Here is a 12,712-nt window from a genome sequence, read left to right on the forward strand (position 1 = left end):
CATCAGCTCCCATGTGTTCAATTATCTCAACACAGACGTTTCCCAGATATAACAATATCTATAGCTATCTATACATCAGAACGTTTCCAAGTGGATGTCCCATCAGCCTCTCCTATACTATATGTCCAAAACAGACTCACTACGTTTCCTCCAAAACCCATCCCGTCTTAACGTCCCTACTACCGCTGAAGCAATACAGAGAATGGTGCTAGGAGGCACCACCATCCTGAGGTTCTCGACCTCAAAGTGACTCTCCTTCACCTCCTATATGCACCCACCAGGTCTTCAAGGCGAGTCATTTCTACATCTCACATCTGACTCCTTCTTCCCCCTTCCATGGCCACTAACCTAGCCGAGCTCGTCACCTGGCTGGACTATTTATTTCAAGAGCTTCTTCTAAGGTCTCTCTGCAGGTCTTCCCCGCACAGCTGCCAAAGTGACATTCCTGAGGGCAGGTGTACCTACACCACTCCTCTCCTCTGCTCAAAAAGCCTGAGTGGTTCAACTGCTGTCTCCAGGATAAAGCTTTTAGCTTCTGGTCTCAGCTTACCTTTCTGGGTTGATTTCACATTGCTCTACTTTACACATATGAGGTTTCAGACAAACAGGGTTCCCAGCTAATACCCGGGCCTTATGCAACCCATGCCCATGTTTGGACTGTGCCCCCTTCCTCATCTGTGTGTCTCAGAATCCCTGGCTTCCTTCAAAGCCCAGCTCAAGGGGGGCAGCTAAGTGGCACAGTGGATAGAGCACCAGCCCTGGAGTCAGGAGGATCTGAGTTCAAATCCGGCCTCAGACACACAACACTCACTAGCTGTGTGACTCTGCGCAAGTCACTTAACCCCAACTGCCCTCACCAAAAAAACAAAAAAAAAACAAAAACAAAGCCCAGCTCAAGTACAGTCACCTCCGTGAAGCCTTTTCTGAAGTGTGTGGCTTCTAGGTTCCCCCTCCCTAGCCTGCAAATTACCTGGTCCTTACTTGATATTTACTCATCTGTGCCACGACGCATCCCCCTAGCATAACGGAGACTGGTTGGGTTGTGTTTTTTAGGCCTTACTACCAGCCCAGTGTTTCACACGAAAGAGGAACTTTTAGCCTTCAAATAGTTGCTCAGGTGCTGAAACTTTTTTCCCCTTCCTCAATCAGAGTAAATATTAATTGGATACTGACAGGAGAAAAAGATTCCACGCTATAAGAAAAGTCATAGGCATGTAGAACCTCAAAGTTTCTAATCTCTAGCTAAAAACAAAAAGATTAAGAGCAGAAAGAAGATCCTCATGAATATGAAGCCCAAAGGCTAGAACGGCCCAACCCAGAGCTTCCTGACCTGTGTGCCACGGGATGGTGTGAGCAGTCACGGTACAGCCAGACATGTATTTTTCTCAATCAGTAGATAATAAAATACAAGGATGTCATGGGAGGGCTCTAAGAAATCTGCATAAGGCTGATCAACCGTGAAAGAGGTCAGGAGGCCCTTTGGGCCCTGGCAAGTGAAGGCGGGGACACACCCAGCCCTGGTTCCTTACACTGTCCCTGCTGCCTCTGCTCTTGAGCTCTTGGATTTCAGCCATGAGTCGCTGGAGTTCGTGGCAGGTGAACCTGTAGAGGTCATAGTCCTTGTTGGGGTCTCGAACGTCCACCTCAGCCTCCTCGCTATAGTATTTCATGTCCTGCAGGTGAACACAGAGAGGGGCCCTTCATGTTTTGGTCATGGTTACCGACAGTGGCTTTAGCTACACAAGGAAGGTGGAGAGGAGGGTGCTCTCATCTGGTGCCTCAGAAAGGTCTGATTGGTGACGTACAACGCACAGCCAGCCCCCCAGTTCTTGGGGTCATCAGAAGAGTGCACAAGTACCCAACTGGGATGGGATAAAAACAGAACTGACATTTGAGGGGAAAATATTTCCTGTTTTTCCACTAGCTTTTTTCCCTTGTGCTGAGCGTCTTGTAGGAGCCTCTTTCCAATTTAACTTTGGCCAGTAGGCTGGGATGTTCTACTTTTACGGTGTGGCTGCATCCAGGGCTGGTGTTTTGGTTTTTCAAATTTGCTCTACAGATCTGAAAAAAGATATGCAGAAGGTCCAATACATGAGGGAGCCAGACGGTACAAAGGAAAGAACACTACCTCTGGAGTCAGAGGCCCTGGGTTCAAATCCCACCTCGTTACATAACTACCGATGGGACTATGAGCTAATCACTGTACCTCCTTGGGCCCACTTCATGTTCTATAAAATGAAGAAGATGGGTGGCTTTCTAAGTCCCTTCCAGCTCAGATTTATGAGCCTACATGTGACCTTAGACAAGTCCCTTTACCTCCCTGGGCCTCAGTTTCCTCATCTGCAAAGCAAGAGGATTCGACCAGATGGTTTCTGGAGTCCCTTCCAGGTGAAGATCTGAGAGTCTATGGTACCAAAGAACTGGAAACAAAGCGGATGCCCAAGAGTTGGGGCAATGGCTGAAAAAACTATAGCGTATGCTTTTTAAAATCACTGTGCAATAAGAAACGAGAATGAGAAATTCCAAGGCAGAGATCAGTGTGAAAAGGCACCAAATGAAACAAGCAGAACCAAAAGAACAGCACACAAAACGGCCACAACATGAACAAAACGCTCACTAAACACCATCAGCAACTGAAAAATCAGTGAGGGCCCAGAGAAAACACCACTTGCTGGGGGCTGCGGGGAATGACACCACCAGGACTGAACTGTCCTGTACACACTGTCAGAGGTACTCCTGCTGAACAGTTCTGCTTTGTCATTTTGCTCTGACACAAGGTAGCATATTCACCTGGGGTCAGTGTGGGTGAAACAAATGGGATATAAAGACACAAGACACCAATTAAACGTGTTTTGAAAGGAAGACAGGGTGTGGGGGAGGGGAAGTATGGCCAGGGCATTTTCAATGACCAGTTGGACCCAAGGGGCCGGTCTGGCTGCGCATCCTGAGGAAGAACGCCACCGTTAAGACAAATGACACGTCAGAAAATAAGTTTTCTCCTTGTTTCCACAATGGAAGACTAAAGCTCTGCTTGGCACACTTTCTTTAGCCAGCATCGCCACTTTAAAAAGGCTGTAGTGCTATCCTAAGTAATGAAGCCAAGACTACTGCGTCTCTGGAGGTTTCCCAGTCCGAGGAAGACGAGCCTGGGACATGGCTAGTCAGAGAGCGTCTTGGCCAGAGGGCACACGGCCCCGGGGTGAGGGCGCACACGCCTACGGGGGCTGCTGGGTTCGGGGTCTCACCAAGTCGAGCTCGCTCCGATTACGCTTTCCCTCCGGGGGGGCTCCATCACTTCGGATCACTTTGGGTTTCCGCTTCTTGTTCGACTCTGTAGACATGGCTGACTTCTTCTTCATGGAATCATAGAACCAGAGAATGTTAGAGCCAGAAGGAACCTTAGAGATCATCCCAGCCAAGCCTATCATTTCACAGATAAGAACACTGAAGCCCATACTGGAGAACGCTAGGGTATGAAAAAGCTGGAAGGGGCTGACAAGGGGACGAGCAGCTATTCTGAGCCCAGACTGTACAGCTACTAAGGAGGCGAGCTCTGGGTTTCTTCGTATCTGATATGGGAAAAACCTTAACAAAGACAGGCCACATAAATCCCCCAAGCAGGCCGGATACCAGTAGGGAAAAGTCTTGGGACCCCTTTACACCACTCTGCACCCCAAAAGTATACCTGGTAAATGACTGAGGACACTCAGGAGCAGGAATCCTTAACCTGGGGTATGGGAACTTGTTTTGATCATTGAATTTGAATATAATTAGTTTCTTTTGTAATCCTAAGTATTTTATTTGATGCATTTTTTGGGAGACTGACTCTCCCTATGCAGTAGTCATTCACGAGCCCAACCCAATAAGCTTCCACCTGTTAATTACAGCTGAGCCAGTTTGCCCCCTCCTCAGGCAGGTGATTCTCCTGCACTGAGGAGCTCACCTTACTGGTTCTAGACTTCAGCCCTACTGCAGCTCAGAACTCCCGAACTCGAGCAATCCACCAGCCTCAGCCTCTCCCAGGCACAGAGGTGACGGGCCGGCACCACCACACCAGGCTCTTTATACATTTAAAAGTATTCTTTTGAGAAGGACCTCCCTGGACTGCCAAGGGGTCCCTGACCCAAAAATGGTTAAAAATACCCACTCTAGGGGCAGCAAAGTGGCCTGGGGGATAGGGCACCGGCCCTGGAGTCAGGAGGACCTGAGTGCAAATCTGGTCTCAGATCAGACACCTGACATTGGCACTAGCTGTGTGACTCTGGGCAAGTCACTTAACCCCAAGTGCCTTGCCAAAAAAATAAATAAAAAATACCCACTCTAGAGAAATAGTCATAGCATGCTTGGACTTCCATGCAATTCTGGCATGGGAAAGGAGGAAAAGGAAAACTGGGGAGCCTGGGAGACAAGAAATGCATCCCCTCTGGAGAAGGGGCTCTGAAGCCCTCACCCACAAATGAGTGAGAGCTACACAACGGGGTAGCGTGACACAGTGGGAAGAGCACTGCACTTACAGCTGCCAGGACTAAGGTCAGGCCGGCTTCTGCCATTTCTGTGGGATGCAGTGAGTGACTGGAGTCCTGACCTGGAAGCAGGAAGACCTGCACCAGAATACTGCCTCAGATACTTACTGCTGTGTGACAATGCACAAGTCACTTCGCCTCACTCAGCCTCAGTTTCCTCATCAGTAAAATGGAGATTAGTAATAGCATCTACCTTCCAGGATTGCTGCAAGGATAAATGAGGTGATATATGGAAAGTGGATATGGAACTTGAAGTTCTCTACACGTTAGGTCTTATTATATGACCATCCTTCTGGTCAATACCTCAGTTCATCTCTTCCCTCTCTCCCTTCCTCCCCAATTTTAATCAGCTGTCCAATCTAATTGATTTTAAGTCCTCTCCTCTATCCTCTCCACTCCCAAATCACTCCCAAATGAGTCAACATATGCAAAGGGCTACATAAATGCCAGCTGTTATCATTATTATTATTATTAGTTCAGACCCTATCACTTCTCACCTGGACTATTTCATAGCTTTCTATCTGGCCTCCAGGATTCTAATCCAGTCCATCTTCATAGGACTGTCAAAATAATCTTCCTAAAGCACAAGTCTCTGCTCAAGAAGCTTCAGGGCCCTACGGCCTCCAGGACAAAATACAAACGCCTCAGCCTGGCATTCAAAGACTGGCACGACCCAGCAGCAGCCCACCTTCCCAAAGGTATTCTCTGGAGCTCTGCATTCCAGTCATGCTGGCCTAAAAGCTACTCCTCAACTCCTCCACTCCCATGCTTTTGCCTGAGCCGTAGCCCCTACTCCCCACAAGATTTCACCTTCACCTCCATAGTCCACGATGCCTGGCCTCATGCGCCGTTTCATGAGAGAAGCATTCCCTGATTCCCTTTGAACTGCACCCACTCTCTCCTCCGCGTCCAACGATCGTGTCTATGCTTATCTACATGGTGTATCTCTCCAAAAGCATGTGAGCATCTTGAAAGTAAAGGCTTCTCCTGTTTGTCTCGCTTAGCAGAGAGCCCGCCCACTGAACAGATGCTCCCTGGCCTGGCCTGGGAAGTCTCGGGTTGCCTCTCACCAAGGGCTTAGGTCTTCACCCACCACAGGGAGAGGCTCAGTCAAGCAGGTCAATCTGGGGGAGCAGGAGCTCAGGCAGGGCAGGGAAGGGTTTTGTGTGGCAGGGGGAGGGGCTTTGCTCCCAAGCATTTATTAAATTCTGGCTGTGACCGGAGAGTGACCACTGAATTTGGAGCCTGTGTGACCCTGGGCAAGTCATCTAACCTCTCTCAGTCTGAGTTTTCTCATGTGTGAAATGGTACGGTTACACTAGACAGGCTCCAAGGTCCACTCTTGCTCTACAGCTAATCCCAAGCGTCAAATGCCGTTAGATACTAGAGGTCACAAAAAGGAACACCGGGTCCCTAAGAGTCCTCGTGCCAGGCTCAGAGAGGAGAAAGACAAAAGCTGAGACGGCTCCTGGTCTACACAGCACAGCGAAGGAAAGCAAGAGAAGAACACAGATCCAGTTTTAAAACTGGACGGCACCTTGTAGATCACTTAGTTCTCTCTCTATCCCCTCCTTTTTACAGGGAGAAACTAAGGCTGAGGGAATGGAATGCCCGCTACCTAAAGTCAACTACAGTGTGAGAAACAGTGAGTACGTGCGAAATGGGTACAAAGTGAATGCAAAGCAGTTGTGTGGAATGGGGGAGCGCTAACAGCTTGGGTCATCAGTCCACCAGTATTTGTTAATAGCCTGCTATGAGATGCCCTGTTCCAGGCTCAGCGGGGGACACTAATACAAGGAAACCAGCCCCGCTCACAAGGTGAATGAGAAAGGCCCCTTCAAGGAGATGAGCTGCACCCTGACAGGAGCCTGCGGCTTCAGGCAAGAGGCAGAGGCGAGGAAGAAGTAAGGAAGGAACACATTCCCTGGGCTGGCCCAGGGAGAGCAAGGGCTTAGTAAGTGTTTTTCATTCATTTAAAGCACAGGGAACAACGTGGGCAGTCAGGGAAACGGGAGGTGGCTCAAGGCACCGAGCTGGGAGATGACCCACAGCAGGTACATCATAAATGTTTGGTCGAAGGAAGGAAGGTGTGATTGTCTTGTAGGGCAACAGCGAGCATCCAGTTTGGTTGGACCAGACTGTGCCATTAACCTGGAAAGGTCTGGAGCCTGTGAAGGAATGGTTTTCAACGTCAGGAGTCTGTATTAGATGAGGAGGCCAGAGGGAGGCCACCAGGACTTTGTGAAGAGTGGACCGTGCCTGGGGGAAGGGGCTCAGTGACAGATGAGGCAGGGACAAGGGGTCTGGAGGAGAGGTGGGTAAAGGGGCTTGGTGAAGGGGCTCACTTTTGAGATAATCTCTCAAACTGATGAAGGGGGAGTGAGAATTGAAGGAGGAAGGGTGAAGGAGAAGTGGAGTGTGGAGGGAGGGACTCAATGTGAGGGATGGAAATGATCCAAAGGGGAGGGGTAGGGGCCAAAGGATAGGAGGAAAGATTCAGTTTGTGGGATAAGGGGCATCTGGAGGAGTGCAGGGTGTGGGCACTGGGGCACAAGGCTCAGATTGAGGGATGAAGGTAAGAGTAGCCAAGTACTGGATCTGGAGATGAGGGGGGGTCAGTTGGTGGAATGGGGGCAGTATGGAGGAGGGGGCCTCACGGAAGGGAGGGAGATGGGGGAAAGGCACAGGGAGAGAAGGGTTCAGTTTGAGGGAGGAGGTGGGGGGGGGTCGGGGCAGGGGCGTCCAGGAGTGGGGGAAGGAGCTCAGCTGGAAGGCTGGGGGTCCTGGAGAGAGGCTCAGCGGTGGGATGTGGGCGCTGGGGGAGGGACCAGGAGAGCGGGGGAGGGGCTGAGCTGGAGAAAGGAGGCAAGGGGAGGGGCTGGCTTGTGAGCGTGGGGGTCCTGGGGGGGGAGGTCAGAGGATGGCGACCCCGGGGGAGGGAGCGAGTTGGAGAGAAGGGTTCAGTTGGAAAGTTGGGGGTCCTGGAGAGGCACATTTGGGGGATGGAAGAGCTGGGGGAGGCGCCAAGTCGGAGGGAGAAAGCGGCAGTGGGAGGAGCTCAATCGGAAGGGTGGGGGTCCTGGGGAGAGGCTCGGCTGGAGGAGGAACCCGGGAAGTGGGGGAGGGGCACGGCTGGGGGATGGGGGGCCCAGCGCGAGGCTCCCGCGGGGGAGGGGCTCGGCCGGGGAGAGGCGACCCCCGGGGGATGCACGTACCTGAGGACCGGCCCGGGGCTCGGGCTGGCGCTCCGAGAGGCCGCTGGGGCTCCCGTGGTCGTCCGTGGGGCAGATGGAAGCAGGACCTCGACGCCCACGGGCACGGAAGAGAACACGGAGGATGAAGCAGCGCCACCGCCACCACAGACCAAACGAGAGCCGGCGAGCCTTCCGCTTCCGGTGGCTAGAGAGCCCAAGCCACGCCCACCGGAGTACCATAGAGATGAGGCGGGACGAGCGGCGCGCGCCGGGACTCTCTGCTACCCCCTAGTGGCTCCAGGCTCCCAGCTCCGCAGCCTGAGCACCTCTTTTCTAGGCGGGCACCCTTCTTAAGTCCCCCTCTCTGGCGAGTAGCGGAGGGGCCCAATGGATGGAACGCGGGTCTCTTTAACCTAGAAAGACCCAGGTTCAAATCCCACCTCTGCCACCTGCTTTGCTGTGTGGGTAGGGGCAAGTCACTTAACCTCAGTTAAGCAGAACAGTTATGGCCAGCATAGGTAGAAATAAGAGGCCCAGGCAATGATAATACTATAACGTTTATTGATCAACCGCAGATAGGAGAGATACTTGTAGATGGAGCTGTGCCTTGAAAGAAAATAGGGATTCTGAGAGGTGGAAGGTATTTTGTCTCACTTCCATCCCTGAGAATCCCTGATTTCCGGCAAGGCATTCTTCAATCAATTTTTATTGGACAGCCCTATTATTTCAATGGTGAAGGGAATTTCCATCGAGGGACTTCCTCGAGTAATGCAGATCAACAACTTGTCTGCAATTTATAGTCTTAGAGGCTTCTCTGAGAACTTAGTCAAACTCACTCATTTGACCCAAGGCCCTCGGAGATCAAGTGACTTGATTAGACCTACAGAGAGTTAGGAAGTGATAGAACAGAAGTTTAAACCCAGGTGCTTTGATGTGAAATCCAGCACTCTTCGATTTTACTTTTATTTTGAACTTGAAGACCAAAAAACAGTAGCAATAACCATTTCCATAAACAGAGTTAAACCACCCAAAATAGGATTGTATATGAAATCATGAGTCTCCACGACATACAATCAATTTTACATTACTTTCTGAACTGGCCTCAACTTCCCTTCTGTTCTCTTTCATATATTTTCAAAAAAAAATTCCAGTAGTCTTCTTCTTTATTGGCTATTGCTCATTTCCTTTATCTCAACTGCCCAGTTAGCACTTTATTGAAATGTACTTGACAAATATCTCTAGTGATCCTCAAAACAATCCTGACAGGTAGGTGCTATTATAATCCCTATTTTACAGAGGTGGCAACTGAGGCAGATATGGATTAAGTGATATGTCGAGGGTCACACAATTAGTAAGCCCCTGAAGCTGGATTTGAATTCAGGTCTTCCTGACTCCAGATCGGTGCTCTATATACAGCACTATCTAGCTGCCTCATAAAAAGAAAAACCCTTATAACAAGCAGTCAAGCAAAACAAATTCATACAATGACCACATACAAATATATCTTCTGTATCTCTACCTAAATATATCTTTTTGCAGTTTGAGTGTCCATCATTCCTCTGTCAGGAGATTACTGTGCTTCCTCATGGGTCCACTGGAGACATGATTGACCATCGTTTCCCTCAGAGTTCTTAGGTCTTTCCAAATCATTTTTTATTGCAATGTTCTTGTCAATATATGCTTTGTTTTTGCTCATTTCGCTGTGCATCAGCTCCTACTTCTCTAACAACATCTCTTTCATCATTTCTTAAGAACACAATCGTATTTTATTACATTCATGGACCACTATTTGTTCAGACATTCTCGTAATTGATGAACACTCGTTAAGTTTCATGTCTTCTCCCTCTCAGGATTCAGAAGTTTGTTTTGCTGGTGACTATCAGCTCACAGGTATTGTCTCCCTTCTTAACCCCCTCCCTCACAATCCTCCCTTATTTCTTTATTGTTTGATTTGTTTCTATACCAAACCAGGGGTGTGTTCAACCCTCTTTTGTCTGATTCTCATAAGAGTTTCACCCGATGTTTTCCCTACCCTTTTCTCCATGTTTGAAAATACTTCTTCTCATCCATACTGATTCTGGGAAGTGAGTTCTATTCCCTTTTTCCTTTATTCTGTGAAAGTATATTCTTTTCACTCTCCCTTATTTTTCTCCTCTAAAAACAGTCAAAACAGAACCAATCCAACCCTAAGTTCCTCTATTTTTCTTATTCAACTCCTTCAATGCCCCTTGAAGACAGTTCTCTTCCATTAATATGTTAGTACTAAATAAGGTCCCATTAATTGCTCCAATACATTTACATGTTGCAGGGTAAGTTATTCTTGGTTGTAAACCAGTATCTCTTGCCTTTTGGATATTGAATTCCATGCTCTTCTCTGGTTTTTAGCAGATGCTGCCAGTTCTTGTATGATCCTGATTTTAGTTCTTTGGTGCTTAAATTGCCTCTTTCTGACTCCTTGAAGTATATTCTCTTTTGATGTAGGAGCTCTCAATTTTGGCTATGATATCACTAGGACTTTGCTTTTGGTGTTTCTTTCAAGACGTAATCGGAAGATTTTTTCCATCTTCATCATGCCCTCTGGTTCTAATAAATCTGGGTAGTTTTCACTTGTGATTTCTTGAAATACAATGTTTGTTTTGTCATTATTCAATCTGGAGTAAATTTCAGGTTTTTACAGGAGTGAATAGATAGGTATATGAGTGCTAGATGTTTCTCTGCTTCTCTCCAGGCTTCCAACCTGGATCCCCGACCTCTGTGTCTCCCCACCACCTTCCTAACTCTCCTTCCCTCTCACTCTGGGGCCTATTTTCAACAGCAATTGTAGTCACAGGATCAAATTTTCTGTTCACTATTGCCAATTTAAAAGTCAAACTAGTCGGTCCTTTTAAGTAGAATTTAGCTATAAAGTAATGGAATTGATTTCCACAAAATCTGGTCATACTTCTCTCAGTAAAAACAAAACAAAAACCTTCCTCAAATACAGCTATGATGTCATCAAGTCAAGGTGACTCGTGTGCACATCCTTCCATAGGTTAATAAGAGCTAGCATTGATACGGTATTTTCAGGTCTGTAAAACACTTTACATGTCATCTCATTTGGTCTTACAACAACATTGTGAAGTAGGTGCTATTATTATCCTCATTTTACAGATGAGGAAACAGGCACTGGGGATGGCGGTGAAATGACTTGCCCAAAGTCACGCAGCTAACGTCAGAGGCAGGATTAGAATTCAGGTCTTCCTGACTCCAGGTACTGCCTCCATCCACTTTACCACCTAATTGCTTCTATATTTAAGTTAAAATACCCCTCCCCAACTAGGAAAAGCTGAAGGAAAGGGGAGGTCTTGGCAGTGAAGCCATTTTAGGTTTGATACCAGGACGGATTTCCTGATGATGAGAGCTAGCCTAGAGCGGAATGAACTACCTGGCGAGGTGGTCGGTTTCTCTTCCTTGGGAGGTCTTCGAGCAGATGTCAGACAACACACGTTAGGTATGTGATAACGTGGATTCCTTCTCTAGTGTTGGCTGTACCAGATGGCTGCTGAAGGCCTTCCAGCTCTCAAACTGTGATGCCCAACAAATTATTATCCAGCCCTTGCTTAAATACACCCTGGCTGGAGACTTTAATTATCAGGAGGAAGTTTTGCCTGACATAATGCCTAATCTGCTCCCTCCTCCCCTCCGGCTGCTCCTGGTTCTGCCCTCCAGGCCCAAGAAGAGCAAGGCAATCCATCCAGGTGACAGCCCTTCGGTAAGAGCTCCCAAGCCTTCCCTTCCCCAGACTCTAGATCCTTCGGGAGAAATGGGCTAACACGCATGATTTTCCCAACGTGTCCTCTGCCCAGCGTCTCACTGAAAAACTCCAAGCCTGCCTGCCTCCTTTGGTTCCAACCTCATTTTCCGAGTGCTTCTCTCACCAGTTCCAGCCTCTCCTATCTCTGGAACCTTGGGGCAGCGAGGGGAGATTCCTGGCAAGTGAAGAACAGCAAGCACCATTTCTATTAAATATTTAATTAGGTCAGTCAGTGACTTTCAGTACAGGCCGCCCTGGAGGGGGATGGGTGTGAGCCTCTTGGCATAATCTGTGGGGTACAGGGACCCGAAGAGGCCCAACCCTGCTCCTCCCAGGTATTGCAATGATCCCCACACGGCCGCAGATAGTCACAGAAGGAAGGACTGAAGAGGAATATAGGAGGGAGGAGAGAGAAGGAGCATGACAGCCAAAGCCCCCATTCCAGATATGGGGTGGGGGTGGGGGTGGGGGGGGTGGGAGGGAGAGAAAAGCCCAGAACTCTAGAAGAAAGAAACCCACTGGGAGAGCTCCCCTTCTGCCTGGCAGGCGGCTGCAGTAATACTTAGAAGCCTAACCCATAGACCCCACAAAAACAGGAACAGCACAAATACAAGACTGTCCTTCCATCGGGCCCTGGCCTCAGGCAGTGAGCTGTTTCTGCAGCCCTCCATCTTCTTAGAATCCTGGCTCAAAAGCCCCCATCCCAACAGCCTTGACCTTGCTAGCCCTCTCACTGGCTCAGCATCATATATTAAGAGCCTGGATTAAGAAGCAAAGAGAAGGCCTTGGCTCTGATGCATCAGGGAAGCTAGTAGCTAAGGTAGGCACAGCCCAGCTCTTACCTCTAAGCTCTAACCACAAGACAGCACCACCTCTTACATAAATATGACTGCATCTGGACGTTCACATGGAAGGAGGGCAGGCCCAGGCAGCCGGAGCTGAGGGGCCTTGGGAAAAGGAAATGAGAAGCTGAGAGCTGCTCCTACTTCCCCAGGGGAATGAGGGACTGGCAGAAAAAGGAGAATTGTAAGAATGATAGCTAGCTTGAAGGTTTGCAAAGCCATTTACATACATTATCTTGTTTGCTCCTCACAACAACCCTGTGAGGTAGGTGGTGTTGTGATCTCCATTTTACAGATGAGGAAACTGAGGCCCAGAGAGGTGAAGGGAAGTGCCCAGCTCGTTACACAGCTGGTAAGTGT

General features: G+C 48.8%; 1 protein-coding gene across 3 annotated transcripts in view; it reads right to left on the reverse strand.

The window, feature by feature from the left end:
• THOC5 (THO complex 5) overlaps positions 1-7,886 on the reverse strand; it is a 31,415-nt gene extending 23,529 nt beyond the window's left edge. The window contains exons 1-3 of one of the 3 annotated variants that reach the window (XM_027863487.1): positions 7,739-7,886; positions 3,246-3,350; positions 1,530-1,673 (exon numbers count right to left, since the gene is read on the reverse strand). In XM_027863487.1, the coding sequence (XP_027719288.1) occupies positions 1,530-1,673; positions 3,246-3,341 (240 nt within the window). In that variant the 5' untranslated portion in view covers positions 3,342-3,350; positions 7,739-7,886. Of the gene's footprint in view, positions 1-1,529; positions 1,674-3,245; positions 3,354-4,631; positions 4,729-7,738 lie in introns of those variants that run through there. The other 2 variants (XM_027863479.1, XM_027863494.1) reach the window with 2 other exon arrangements.
• Between the last annotated feature and the right edge of the window lie 4,826 nt (positions 7,887-12,712).

The sequence above is a fragment of the Vombatus ursinus genome, unplaced genomic scaffold (genome assembly GCF_900497805.2).
Source record: "Vombatus ursinus unplaced genomic scaffold, bare-nosed wombat genome assembly UNPS02001287.1, whole genome shotgun sequence".
NCBI classification, from domain to species: domain Eukaryota; kingdom Metazoa; phylum Chordata; class Mammalia; order Diprotodontia; family Vombatidae; genus Vombatus; species Vombatus ursinus.